Source organism: Hippopotamus amphibius, chromosome 8 (assembly GCF_030028045.1).
Source record: "Hippopotamus amphibius kiboko isolate mHipAmp2 chromosome 8, mHipAmp2.hap2, whole genome shotgun sequence".
NCBI classification, from domain to species: domain Eukaryota; kingdom Metazoa; phylum Chordata; class Mammalia; order Artiodactyla; family Hippopotamidae; genus Hippopotamus; species Hippopotamus amphibius.
The window spans coordinates 88,241,244-88,256,153 of record NC_080193.1 but is presented as its reverse complement, the minus strand read 5'-3'; the positions used below and the strand labels follow the sequence as shown (position 1 = coordinate 88,256,153).

The window sequence follows — 14,910 nt, the reverse complement described above, 5'->3', positions numbered from 1 at the left end:
CTCCAGAAAAGTTACAAGGGCAGCAGTTTTGTGCCACAGAGGGCATTCTCATTTCTAAAAAAAGGGAGACTCTGCCTCATGTTCTTCCCAGAGCAAATAAACAAATGAGTAAACACCCCTTACAGCTTGATCTTTAATCCTGGGTTAGAAGCTGGCAAGGCAAAGGAAGGGTTGGTCTGGTCCTCTTTTCTTCTTGATCTACAAGAGAGGAAGAACCATAGAAGAACCAACTTAGGGGAACCTCTCTCACTCCCTTTCTGTTCTCTTTTTGCTGAAGGGGCCATCTTTTGTTCACAGCAGGGTTCTTGCCGAGGCTCTGGAGGTTTTAAATATCACAAACTTCTCGTAGGCTTTTTTTAGGGAAAATTCACAAACTATAATACAGTGAACGATTTTATTTTATTTATTTATTTTTTTGGCCACACTGAGTGGCATGCAGGATCTCAGTTCCCGGACCAGGGACTGAACCTGTGCCCCCTGCAGTGGAAGCACATAGCCCTAATCACTGGACCGCCACGGGATTCCCTCAATGAACCATTTTAAACTGCACAATTCAGCAGCATTTAGTGTTTTCTTAATGTTATAAAACTGCTACCTCTCTCTAGTTTCAAAACTTTTTCAATACCCCAGAAAAACACCCTGTGATTAGTTACTCCTCATTCCTCTCTGCTGCTACCCCTTGGTCATCATTAATCTGCTTTCCGTCTTTGTGGATTTGCCTATTCAGATGTATAAGTGGAATCATACAATATGTGACCTTTTATGTCTGGCTTCTTTCATTTACTATATGTTTTCAAGGTTCATCCAAGTTTTAGCATGTATCATACTTTGTTCCTTTTTATGGCTGAATACTATTCCATTGTATGTATATACCCCAATTTGCTTATCCATTCATCAGTTGATGCCATTTGGGTTGTTTCAACCTTTTTACAACTGCTGCTCTAATATAATGCTGCTCTAAACATTCCTGTACAAGTCTCTGTGTGGCATATGTTTTCATTTCTCTTGGGTATATACATAGGAGTGGAATTGCTGAATCATATGGTAAGTCTGTGTTTAACTTTTTGGGAATTTGCCAAATGGTTTTCCGCAGAAGCTGCACTTTCTACTTTCCCATCAGCAACACACAAGGGATTCAATTTCTCCACATGCTTGCCAACAAGTTGTTATTTTCAGGTTTTTGGATTTAAGTCTTTCTAGTGGGTGTGAAATTTTATCCTATTGTGGTTTTGATTTTCATTCCTTAATGACCAATGACAATGAACATCTTTTCATGTGCTTATTGGCTATTTATATATCTGGAGAAATGTCAAGTCATTTGATCATTTGAAAATTGGATTGTCTTCTTGTTCAGTATTTAAAGAGTTCTTTGTATATTCTGGATGTTAAGTGCTCATCAGATGTATGAATTGCCGATATTTTCTCTCATTCTGTAGATTGTCTATTCACATTCTTTATAATGTCCTTTGATGTGCAAAAGTTTTAAGTTTTTATGAAGTCCAATTTATCTTTTTCTTTTCCTTTTTTTCTTTTATTGCTCGTACATTACTGTTTAAATCTAACAATCCCATTGCCAAATCCAAGGTTATAAAGATTTACCCCCATGTTTTATTCTAAGAGTTTTATAGTTTTAGCTCTTATATTTAGGTTGTTGGTCCATTTTGAGTTAATTTTTGTTTTTTGTTTTGGCCACGCTGGTGGCTTGTAGGATCTTAGTTCCCCAGCCAGGGATTGAACCCGAGCCACAGCAGTGAAAGTGTTGAGTCCTAACCACTGGGGGTTAGGGGATTCCCTTGAGTTAATTTTTGTATATGAAGTGAGGTAGGGGTCCAACTTCACTCTTTTGCACTTGGTTATCCAGTTGTCCTAACACCATTTGTTGATGAGACTGTTCTTTTCTCACTGAATGATTTTGGCACTCTTGTCAAGAATCAACTGACCATAGATATTTGGGTTTATTACTCGATTCTAGTCCATGGGTCCATATATGTATCCTTATGCTACTGCCACACTGTTTTGATTGCTGTAGCTTTGTAGTAAGTTTTAAAATCAGGATGTATGAGTCTTCCGTCTTTGTTTTTCTCTTTAAATATTGTTTCGGCTATTCAGGGCCTCTTGCAATTCCATATAAATTTGAGGATTGATTTCTGCAGCAAAGGCTGTCAGAATTTTTTTTTTTTTTTTGGCTTAGTTGCTCCGTGACATGTGGGATCTTCCTGGAGCAGGGATCGAACCTGTGTCCTCTGCATTGGCAGGTGGATTCTCAACCACTGCACCACCTAGGAAGCCCCTGTCAGAATTTTGATGGAGATTGCATTGACTCTGTAGGTCACTTTGGGGAATGGCATCATTGTAACAATATTAAGTCTCCCAATCCATGAGCATAGGATATCTTTCCATTTATTTGGATCTTTAATTTCTTTCAGCAATGCTTTGTAGTTTTCAGTGTACAAGTGTTTCATCTCCTTGGTTAATAAATATTTCATTCTTTTGGATGCTGTGTATTAGTCTACTCTGGCTACCATAACAAAATACCACAAACTGGGTGTCTTAAACAGTAAAAATTTATTTTCTCACTGTTCTGGAGGCTGGCAGTCCAAGATAAGGGTGCCAGCATGGTTGGTTTCTGGTGAGAGCCGTTTTGTAATAGGGGTGGAGCAAGCACATGTTCATTAGCCTGAGACCATTAGAGCGAGACCCTTAGCACGGCAGTTAGAGGTCTTGCTCTACCAACAGGCAGTCTCGAAGTGGTCCTTGTGGCAATGAGTTTGGTGAGAGGCAGATTGTGGCCTTCCCCCTGGGGCCCTTCAGGCCTTCCAGCCTCAGGGCTGGTGGGTGAGCTGAGGGGTCTGGGGACAGGCTGAGGGCTGTGTCCTGCACAGCCCCAGAGCCTTCGCCATGGCCACCCACTGGCCAGGCCCAGGCCCTAAAGCAGCAGTGAGCCTCTCCCCCAGTTCCACCCCTGCGACTTAATGGCAGTGGCAGTCTCCATGGGTCACAGTCCATAGAGGCTTCGCAACTGGAGTATATGAACACTGCCATTAAGGTAACAGCTTCAACCAGCTTCAGTCTTTCCATTCAAGTTTCAAAAATTGGTACAGCTTAGATCAGTTGTCTACCCCAAGGAGGTGGCCAGAGGTCAGGGTTAAGTTGCAAGGACATTGCACATCATTATTGCAGGTCCACCTCTGTGGTTGGGGCTATTCTCAAAGGAGGGCCATTGTTGTGAGCTGAGAATTAACCTGATTGGTATTTGCTACAGCATGTATTCTTATTGATCTTATACAAATGATTCTCTCCAGTTTAAATGAGAGTCCTGGGTCCTAGGTGCCTGGCTCTCTCGGTGATGATGGCTGGGCAGAGTCTGGGGACCTGGCTCTGAGGGTGCCGCCATCTGAGATCTGCCTCTTCATTTGGGCCTGGGCACTGGCGGAAGGAGCCAGACTGGGTGCTGGACAAACGTTCCCGAGTAGGGTAACTGGCTCGCACAGGAACCCCCTCCTCTTAGCCCAGGCCTGGACCTCAGAAGGTGAAAGTTGAGCCTTGGGACCTTGCCCTTTCTTGTCAGAACAGAGAATAACATTTGTTTTGGTGGAGGTTTACAGGAACATCATGACCTAACCATGACCCCACCTCAGGAACAAAGGATCTGACACCAAGGAATTTGCAACAACTAACCACACTCCCCTTTCCTATAAAAGGGCTTTGCTGAAAGCTTTTGGGGAGTTTGAAATTTTTAGGGCATGAGCTACCCATCTCCTTGCATGGCCTTGAAATAAACATTTCTCTGCTCCAGACTCGGATGTTTTGGTATTGTTTGGCCTCACTGTGCATTGGGCACATGGACTTGTGTTCAGTTACAATTTTCCTGGCTTGTAGACAGCCACCACCTCCCTGTATCCTTAAATGGTCTTTCCTTGGTGTATGTGTGTGCATGTGTGTGCATGTGTTCACACACAGAGAACTCTCTGATATCTCTTGTTATGAGGATACTAATCCTGTGGGATGAGGGCCCCACTCCAGTCTTAATTACTTTCTTAGGTGCCTCCTCGCTAAATACAGTCACACTGAAAGTTAGGGCTTCAACACATGAATTTTGGGGAGATGCAAACATTCAGTCCATAAAAGATGCTATTGTAATTATGTATTAGAATTATTCTCTTAATTTCCTTTTCAGATTATCCTTCCAGGCTTTTAAAATTAATGCCTACCTCAGTGGAGCCACTGTTACCACTTTCCTATGTATCCTCTTCCCTGCTTCCTGTCTCTGTCTCATAATCTTTGTATTTTCTACAACTTGTTTTTCTTCCACTTGATTCACTGGCAACTGCTAAATATTTATTGAGTGTCTATAATGTGTTTAGCAGTGTGTCAAACAGTATGGGAGGTATAAAGAAGTACAACATGGTTCCTGCCCTTAAAGATTTTCAATCTAGTTGAAGAGACAGGACAGCTACAAAATAATTAGGGACCAGTTTATAAGCATATGTAATCCAGTTCTCTACTGTGTGGCTTATGCCCTAGGATGTAAATAAACTAAGAGTAGGTCACAGCAGTATCCCCAGCCCCTAGATCAGTACAGGAGGAATAGCTCAATAAATGAATGCTGGATGAATTTAACACTGTCCATCTTTGGAATCTCACCTGGGAGAGGCTAACCCTCCCATTCATCCTGGAAAATTATCCCTAGGGGACTCTGTTCTGCAAACGGGCACTTAGACAGGACATATCTGAGAACCTTGGGGCTCTCTAACTGGTTCAGGTTACGGCCTAATGGTAGGCTCACAGACATAGCACACATCTCTCAGCAAGTATTCTGGTGTCTTTCTAAAATAAGTTCTTACATAAATAGATCCTTGTTGAGTTCCACCGAGTAAACTAACTGAGAAGAGGAGTATGAAGGAAGAGGGAAGAAAGCATGGCCTAGGCATGGGGTGAAATGTCCCAGAAACCTCCAAACTGACAGCCAGGAAGTGGTGCCAGAGGCTTTGGCTTCCAGGCAGGAAGCTGGTGCTCAAGGAAATGTTATTGATCTAGTCCTTTAAAACATTATTCTTTTCCCCCTGATTCCGAGATCAAGGTAGAAAACTTGAACAACAAATCACAGTATAAAGAAGAAAGTAAACTATTTATAAACCATGCTCAGAGATAACCATTGTTTGTATCATTATAAAAACATTACATGTAATTTTACTTAAGCTTAACAGAAGGAAAAGAAACCAAACTTAAGATAAATATTTCTTCAAAATGAGATATTTCTCAAAAAGAATCTTCTAAAATTAAAGAATTGAGACATATTAAGAGGTTGGGGTTACTGCAGAAGTCCTCAACCTGAGGTGATTTTTGCCCCCACCCCCGAGGACATTTTGGTGATGTCTAGAGACGTTTTTGGTTATCACAAGTTGGTGGGGGGGCTGGTTGGATACAGTCTAAGGGTACTGCTAAACCTTCTATGATGCACATGGGACAGTCTGCCACAACAAAGAATTATCCATCCCCATATGTCAACAATGCCGTGAGAAACCCTGGGTTACTGCATAGTTTTGGTGATTTTAAGTGGCACATATTCTTTTTTTTTTTTAATAAATTTATTTATTTTATTTATTTATTGGCTGCGTTGGGTCTTTGTTGCTGCACACGGGCTTTCTCTAGCTGCTGCGAGCGGGGGCTACTCTTCATTGTGGTGCGCGGGCTCCTCATTGTAGTGGCTTCTCTTGTGGAGCACGGGCCCTAGGCGTGTGGGCTTCAGTAGTTGCGGCACATGGGCTCAGTAGTTGTGGCTCACGGGCTCTAGAGCACAGGCTCAATAGTTGTGACACACGGGCTTAGTTGCTCTGTGGCATGTGGGATCTTCCCAGGGCAGGGCTTGAACCCGTGTCCCCTGCATTGGCAGGCGGATTCTTTACCACTGCATTAAGTGGCACATATTCTTAAAGGGTCTAAGTTTGTTTCCAGTTAGTAAGGCACAGTCAGCATTCTCAGGGATCAGCAAAGTAAGCAGTTGAGAGCATGGCCTCCAACCAGGTGGTCTGAGTTTGAACCCTGACTCTGCCACTTGCCAGCAGAGTGACCTTGGGCAACCTCTTTGGGCCTCAGTTTCCTCATCTGCAAAATTGTGGTACTCTTACACCTACCTCATATAGCTGTGGTGAGGGCTGAATGAGCTAACATAAGCAAAGGGCTTGGAGCAGTGTTTGGTTTATTCTAAGCTCCAAAGGATGATGATGATGTTGTTAGTATCTTAAAACCAAACTAGAAACACAAATTAAGCTTAATGTTTAGGATAATTCTCCTAAGGAATTTAGTAGGGAAAAATAGACATACAAGTATTCTTTTCTAATGAAACCTTTGAGAAAAATAAAATGAATGTGGCTAGGGCCGAATTATAAATCTAAGGAGTCTATACATACATGACTTCAGAGGTTCAGAAAGTCTCTCCTGCTTTCTGGAATTACTTGATCAATGGTAGGTGACTTATTGTTTCAGAAAACACTTTTATTTCCCTTTAGATTAAAGAATTTGAATGCATTCCTATAGTTCAAAACTCAAAACAGTATAGCAGTATAACATCTCACAGTCTCACTCCCACCACTGTCCCTCCCCACCTCCCCCCGCCCCCCATAGGTAACCACTTTAATTTGTTTCTGATGTATCAATCCAGCGTTTCTCTATGAAGGCAAATGCAAATGCTATACATTCTTATTTATCTCCCCACTCTTTTCCATTTAACCATCTATCTTGGTTACCTATCTTTCTTTCCATATTACAATCTGTCTTTCCAAGTTAGTACACAAGGAGCTACTTCATCCTCTTTTTTTCTTTTTTTAATATTTATTTATTTATTTGTCTGTGCCGGGTCTTAGTTGCGGCATGCTGGCTCTTAGTTGTGGCATGCAGGACCTAGTTCCCTGACGAGGGATCAAACCTGGGCCCCCTGCATCGGGAGCACAGAGTCTTAATCACTGGACCACCAGAGAAGTCCCTCATCCTCTTTTAAGGTGATGTAGTATTCCTTGTAGATGACCCACACTTTGTTTATAAATGCTTTATAGTTTTTAATAAATATTAACAAATTGTCCCCTGTGTAGGGTTGTGTCATGTTAGGCTCCCACTGGTTATGTATGAATATGCTTATTTTCCTCCAGGTATCACTGTAGTTTTCAGACAATTAACTGTTCAAAACTGTACCACACTGGCAGGTATTACTGGGAGGTGGAAGTGGGAAACAAAACTAAATGGACACTGGGGGGTTGTCAAGTCTGTCTTCCTGGGAACTGGCAGAATCATCCATCGGTTCAGGGTGGATTCTGGGCAGTTGGGTGATATATGAAGGGTAATCAGGTTGCATTGGTCCAGGGAGAAACCAGTACTTAATACCAATAGTAAGACCCAGTAAAATTGGTGTTTTTCTGGACTATGAATTCTATAATTTGAATAATAGATCTCTTCTCCATAATTTTAATGTTTCTTTTATAGAAGCCCTTTGGCCTAATTTTGATACTGGAACAGATCTGATCCTCTTAAAACTTATTCAGTGGCAGATTATGAAAGATGTACTTGGGAAACCACTACGTTTCATTTTCTTTCAGTTTGTAGTTATAATTTAGCCAGTAAACTTAATCTTAGTATTTCTGGATTCATTTTAAGTTTTACTCCCACAAAAACCCCAAATATATTATTTCTCCCTCATTTTTAGCAACTATAAAAACATTGTTTCATTGTCAATTTCATAGATCCTATGGGTCTCAGTTGTCATGTGCTTTAGAAATTCTAAGGTAAAATATTTGAGAATTGTATTCCTTAACATAGCTAATGAATTTTTATTTATTTATTTATTTACTTATTTGTTTATTTATTTTTATTTTATTATTATTATTATTTTGCTAATGAATTTTTTATTTAAGAAATTCATACCACATAGTTTACCTCATATTTACATCTTGACTCTCTCATTCAGCTTCTTGTTTTTCCTGAAGTTTCTAATTGTGTTTCTTTTTTTCTTGTTGGTTACATGAGATCCTTATCTTCATCTCTTTGACAGCAAGCTGCAGAAAATTTAAATGCTTCTATGAAGGAGCCATAGACATTCTACATACCTCACTAAAGGACTCAGTTTCCTGAAAACCCTGGACCCCAAATGTCTATACCCCAACATACCCAAGTTTGCCACATATCCCATTTTTCCAAAATCTCATTCCTCCAAGACCTCTATTTCCCTGGTTTCACTAGATACTCATTGCTCTCAGTATTCTAACTCCTCTGTAACCATTTCTCCCCTCACTGTTCTCCTTTCATGACTACAGGCCACCCCAGCACCAACCTCCTACACAATATGCTTTTGCCCAGCCCACCTGCTCTGGTGTGGCCATCAGACCCTCCCCTATCCTGCCTCCTCTCTAGGAAGTGCCTGCCTGGCTAGGCCATGGTTATTCAGCTTTGGTTGAACTCCACAGGTGCTGAACAAGGCCAAGTATGGTCCAATGTGGATAAACCGCGTAGGGACTCAGATTCATGTGCACCTGGCCAGTGCCCCACTCCTGGAGCAAGTGATGCGCCAAGAGGGCAAGTACCCAGTACGGGATGACATGGAACTATGGAAGGAGCACCGGGACCAGCAGGGCCTGACCTATGGGCCCTTCACCACGTGAGCTGGGGTCTGAGGGACTGGAACAGGGCCCCAGAGAGTCAGGCCCAAGGACAGAGGCACTGGGCAGCCAGTGGGTAAAGGGCAGAGCAGGATCTCCCTGTGTCCTCTGAGCCTGTTACTCAGTCTAGAAAGCGGTGGTTGGGTTGGGCTGAAGCGCTCGGACCATTCATTGTCTTTTCCACTAACATATCGTATGATTATGAACAAATGAATGATTTCCCCTTCCTTGGGCTTATGTTTCTCATGTGTAAAATGGGAAGCTTGGATTAGAGTATCTCCAAGATATCTCTAAGACCTTTCAAGCTCCATTATTCTATATTACGGTTGAAAATATACCAACTCAAATCATAATGGGACATATTTACTTAGAGTTGAAAAAAACATCATCACCATATTAGGGCTCAATTTAGTTTTTAACATATTTTCCAAATTATGTATTATATGCTTGTTGTTGGTTATAACTTTCATGGATACTCTCCACATACAGAGATAGATGTAGGTTTTAGCCTTACAGTTATACTTAGAAAAATTAAGATTATTTTGGCAGTGACAAATTGAAAGATGGGCTGAGTATATTATATACACATATACCAACTAAGGTAAATAATTGAGAATCATTGGTGATGAACCATTCCCAGTGCCGTAGCTTGTAATTGGACATATTACAGGATTACTATAGTATGTTAAAAGAGCTCCAAAAACAATGAATGCCTTTTTATTTTCTTTACTTGCTTGACATCCATGTTTTTAAAGTCATTTTCTAAGGGATTAAAGTTGATCCTGGTGGTGGAAGTAGTAGCAGCAACACTGAAAATGACTAAGTATATGTTTATGACATGCTATAGGCATCAGGCTAGTCTCTTTACATTTATTATTTCATTTTATCCTCACAACAAGCCCATGAAGTAGATAGTATTATTATCCCCATTTTATAGATGAAGAGACTGAGGCCTAGAAGGGTTTTTGCACCACTTGTCAGAAGTGACACAACTAGTGAGTAGTGGAATAGATCTCTCTGCAAGGATTTACTGCCTTGACACTTTTGGAAAGGAAACAGACTGGTTGGAAGGTTCATTTTATCTGTCTTTGATGCCTATACGTGCATCTGTCATTGCATGTCTTTCTTTTTTCCTGGCTCCTTCATAGGTGTGTGATTTCAGAACTTAATTCCTGGGCCCTTTTCTCAAAGTTTTGGGAAGAGAATAGAGAATGTTTTTCAAGATCTCTTTAATCTGATGTTTGACCCTGAGGGCAAGATTTGGGTCTCAAGTATGCTCTGTGATAGTTGAGACCCAAATCTTGCCAAGAGAGTAAATCCTGAAAGTTAATTTTTTATGGTGATGGACGGTAACTAGTCTTATTGTGGTGATCATTTCGCAACGTATACAGATATCAAATCATTATATTGTACACCTGAAACCAATATAATGTTATATGTCAGTTATACCTCAATAATAACAATGAAAACAGATATGGCTTTCAGTTTTTCACCAGGTCAGGCCATCACTGGGCTTGATGGTTCAGATTTAGAACTGGAGGTAAACATGATATATACCCCTTGTGAGCTATTTATATCTGTTTACTCTAAAGCCAGTTTCCTAAATGTTATACCATATATATATTTAAAAGCTATTTTGCTAACCTATGATAATTTGTTTTGGTTTTAACATATATATTTTTAAAATCTTGCTTTTCGAAACATTGTTTCCCCAAGAAATATATTAACAACCACAGAAAGGTTTTCATTTAAGTTCTGCAAATCTGATCCCTACTGTTGGAGCGTTTTACTCTTGGAGAAGCGACTAAAACCAATAAATGGATCTATTCTGGTTTTCATTTCTTTTCCAGCGACACTTTTAGCTTATCTTTTTGCAGCTTTCCCCCAACACAATAAAGAAAATTTCTGGGGTTTGAGGTTCTCATTAATTTACTTATTTAGTTTGTTTTTTGAGCTTCATTTAAAATTTTTTTTTAAATTTATTGAAGTATAGTTGACTTACAATATCTCAAAATAAAAAACCTGATTCTTGCCTTAAGACTTTTCAATGTTTTCCTTTTTAAAATACCTTATTGGTTTTAAAAATTCAAAAGTAATACTTATTGTAAAAATTCCAGTAATAAAATATTATCTCCCTGCCCCTTAGTCCCATCCCATCTTTCTAAGTAATCCTGACAGTTTGGTGTATATCCTTCCCTACTTTATGTCAAAACATGCAAATGTGCATGTAGATATGTAGGATTTCCTCTCTTTCTCTTAAAATTGTACCATATTATACTTACTCTATGCAACTAGCTTTCAAAAAATTGACCCATACCCAGCTTGCTTCGGAAAGGTAACAGGTTTGGGGGACAGCTGAGGGTGGGGCAGTCCCTGAACATTAAGCCCCTGTATGGGAGGTGTGTTTCTACCCATGTGAGCATCCCTGCCTAACCAGGGTGAGGACCCAACCACCTACTGGATGCTGTGGCAAGAGGGCCTGGAGCATCAGCCTGGTGACTCTCTCTGTCTGCTTGGCCCACTGAGCCAAGCAGAGCACAAAGGTCCAGAATCTGAGCACCCCAAGAACAGAAATTTGCTTCAATTTTATTCCATACAGAGGGACTGGAACCACCGTAGCGCCATACCTCATTTCACATACAGAAAATTCTGGAGTTGTATCATCCTAAGATAATCACAGTCAACATTCATTAAGCATTCACCGTTTGCAAGGCACTGATCTAAGCACATTAATTATCCTACTAAGATAAGCATTCTTATTATTCCCATTTTACAGAAGGGGAAACTGAAGCACAGAGGAGTTAAGTCACCTGCCCAAGGTCAGTCAGTCAGTCATCATCACCTGTAATTTGACCCTAGACAGACTGGTTCCAGATGCCCACCTTAACTACTTCCTTCATGCTGTTAGTGAGATTCTGAAGTTTTGTGATTTGAAGATTCTGTTATTTGAAAGTTTTTGATTCCTTAGTTCTAGGTCTAGGAGTCTGAGATTTTCCTTGACTCCGTAGGGGTCTCAGGGTGGGAAGATACCATCTAACCAGATACTTATGTTGGTATCCTTCCTCCATTCTCTACAGGGAAGGACATCAGTGGTACCAGCTGCGCCAGGCTCTGAACCAGCGGATGCTGAAGCCAGCTGAGGCTGCGCTCTACACAGATGCTCTGAATGAGGTTGTTGAGGACTTCATGGCTCGACTGAACCAGCTGCGGGCAGAGAGTGCCTCGGGGGACCATGTGCCCGACATCGCTCACCATTTCTACTTCTTTGCCTTGGAAGGTACCCTTGTGGGGAGAGGGACTGGGTGGGCATGGGTCAGGGGTAGGTTGGGCTCTCCTCCTTGAAGCCCCCTGGACTGTGTGTGCCGTGGCCATGCCTCCTGTGACGGCCCCGTGCACCACCAGCTATTTGCTACATCCTGTTTGAGAAACGTATTGGTTGCCTGGAGCGCTCCATCCCCCAGGACACCGAGATCTTCGTCAGATCTGTTGGGCTCATGTTCCGGAACTCACTCTACGCCACCTTCTTCCCCAAGTGGACTCGTTCCCTGCTGCCCTTCTGGAGGCGATATCTGGACGGCTGGAACACCATCTTCTCTTTTGGTGAGGAGTCCAGGGAAAGAAGTTGAGGTGTGGGTCCCAGGGTCTTTGCGTTAACAGCCCCGTCATAACCCTCCTCTGGGACCTTCTCTCTTGGTCCTTGGAGAACATGACTTTTGACCTCATCCTTCCCTGTTCTCCGTTTTCCCGGTAGGGAAGAAGCTGATTGATCAGAAATTTGAGGAGATAGAGGCCCAACTGCAGACAGGGGGCCCAGAGAAGCCCCAGGTATCTGGTTACCTGCACTTCCTGCTGACCAGCGGACAACTCAGTCCTCGTGAGGCCGAGGGCAGCCTGCCCGAGCTGCTCATGGCTGGAGTAGACACGGTGCGTGAGAGGGGCAGGCGAGGAGACCAGGGCCTCCCAGCTCCCATCCTGAGCCAATTCCCCACTGTTCCCCACCTGAGCCTGACCTTCGTCCCTCCAGGTACCCGCTTCTCTTTCCGTAATGTGAATGTAGAGCTGAAAGGAAAACAGGGGGGTCATTCAGCCTGGTGGAGGCAGGCAGGGAGTGGTCCTTGTGTAAGAGGGATTCCCTCACCCCTTGGAGACTCTCTCAGAGAGCTGGGAAGTTTCATCTTACGTCTAACCCACTCCCTCATGCTGTCATCTACGCGGAGAGTTGTCCAGGGCACCTTCTTAGTAGGACCTCTTTCCTGTCCTTTCGTCATGTTGGATTTCTCTGTCACAGTCTCCTCTGCTGTGACAGTGTGATTCTGCATCGTATTGGTCCTCACCCCACTGTGAAGTCACGTTGAGCATGGAGGGAGGGCCGCATGAACCCCCGAGTCTAATCCTGACATACTCGTGGCAAATTAATTTTTCTCCCACATGTTGCATGCACACACTCACATACCCTCCCACCACCTAACTGGCCTCTTTCCTAGAAATCCCTCCTCACTTCATCTCTTACTCTACCTCCCAGACGTCCAACACGCTGACGTGGGCCCTGTACCATCTTTCAAAGAACCCGGAGATCCAGGCGGCCCTGCATGAGGAAGTGGTGGGCGTGGTGCCTGTCGGGCAGGTGCCCCAGCACAAGGACTTTGCCCGCATGCCCCTGCTCAAGGCTGTGCTTAAGGAGACCCTGCGGTAGGATGCTGTCCCCGGGAGCGAGGCTCTGTGTGTAGAGGAGGACGCAGAGACAAGAGTGGGAGTGGGGGCTGGTGGGCTGTGACCAGGGCCAGGGATGAGATGGGAAGAGGGGCCTGGGGGACGAGAAGGATGTGGCCTAGGGGGTGGGCACTCTGCCCCTCCTTGGATCCAGAGGCAGACCTGCACATCCTTTTCCCTGCAGCCTCTACCCTGTGGTCCCCGTGAACTCCCGGCTCATCACAGAAAAGGAAATTGAAGTTGGTGGCTACCTCTTCCCCAAGAATGTGAGTGGGGCTAGAGAACCAGGGTTCCTGGGGGACCTTGCAGTCCTACGCTGACGTGCTGCCCGTTCTTCATCTGCAGACCCAGTTTGTGTTCTGCCACTATGTGGTGTCCCGGGACCCTACCATCTTCCCTGAGCCGGACAGCTTCCAGCCCCAGCGTTGGCTGAGGAAGAACCAGCCTGATGCCCTCAGAACCCAACACCCATTTGGCTCTGTGCCCTTTGGTTACGGGGTACGGGCTTGCCTGGGCCGCAGGATTGCAGAGCTGGAGATGCAGCTGCTGCTAACAAGGGTGAGTGGGGAGAGACAGGTGGGGTGTGCGGGCCAGGGGGGCTGAAGGAGGAGGGCGGCCCGGGGGGAGCATGCAGAGGAGGGCGGTGGTTGCAGGGCACCGACTCTAACCGCCCGTGTGCCTTTCACCTCAGCTGATCCAGCAGTACGAGGTGGCCCTGGCCCCTGAGACGGGGAAGGTGACGAGTGTGGCCCGCGTCGTGCTCGTTCCCAATAAAAAGGTGGGCCTGCGTTTCCTGCAGAGACAGAGCTGAGCTCGGCTCTTGCCTTCCTGGGGCAGCCCCCTTCCGTCCCTCCCTGGCACTCAAAGAAGGAGAGAAAGGTGCTGCCAGGCACCAGAGGCTGGAGAAACTCAGTGTACTTCCTGTAGCACCCTCAGCTTTTGCCACTTTTATCATTTTGAGCATCTCCCACTCAGATAAAAGGCCACCTCCATGGCGCATTACTAACCTTGGGGAAAATATAGAATAAAGGAGTTTTTATTCATAATTGGAGACCTTTGTCGTTCTTTTTGACAACCCAGCATCTGAACCTCCTTCTGCGTTTGGGGAACACCCTCTCCCCACTTAAGAAGTTTGGTGGGAGGCAGAGCCCCCTCCCTCCATGGAAGCTGAGAACACCATGTGCTTTCCCAGACCTCACAGAGCTTAGCCTCACCTGGCATTGGCTGAGGCCCTGCCCAAGCAGAAGCTGCAGAGCAATTCGCGGGGCACTGAGAGGACACCCTCCTTGAATAGAAAGTGCTTAGATACAGGCTGTGAGGTGCTGTAAAAATGGTTGGAAGAGCTCTAGGCCAGGCATAGAGGAATGACTCTAGGGACACCACCGGGGGCCTGATCCGTCTGGGCAGCCCCGTGTTGGCCACACTCAGGAGGATGAAAGTTAGGAAACTCTCACTACAACTACTGGCCCCAAATCTACCCCACGTCCCCCAGTTCTATGCTGACAAAAGAAAAAAAGAAAAGATGCCCCCTCCTCGCGACTACCCTTGACAACAG

The 14,910-nt window shown here is 44.1% G+C and overlaps 1 protein-coding gene across 1 annotated transcript in view; it reads left to right on the top strand.

The window, feature by feature from the left end:
* LOC130859515 (sterol 26-hydroxylase, mitochondrial) overlaps positions 1 to 14,401 on the top strand; it is a 46,200-nt gene extending 31,799 nt beyond the window's left edge. The window contains exons 2-9 of the mRNA XM_057746986.1: positions 8,454 to 8,644; positions 11,723 to 11,922; positions 12,048 to 12,245; positions 12,397 to 12,569; positions 13,168 to 13,334; positions 13,540 to 13,621; positions 13,701 to 13,913; positions 14,047 to 14,401. Of these exons, the coding sequence (XP_057602969.1) occupies positions 8,454 to 8,644; positions 11,723 to 11,922; positions 12,048 to 12,245; positions 12,397 to 12,569; positions 13,168 to 13,334; positions 13,540 to 13,621; positions 13,701 to 13,913; positions 14,047 to 14,166 (1,344 nt within the window). The 3' untranslated portion in view covers positions 14,167 to 14,401. The remainder of the gene's footprint in view (positions 1 to 8,453; positions 8,645 to 11,722; positions 11,923 to 12,047; positions 12,246 to 12,396; positions 12,570 to 13,167; positions 13,335 to 13,539; positions 13,622 to 13,700; positions 13,914 to 14,046) is intronic.
* Positions 14,402 to 14,910: the final 509 nt, after the last annotated feature.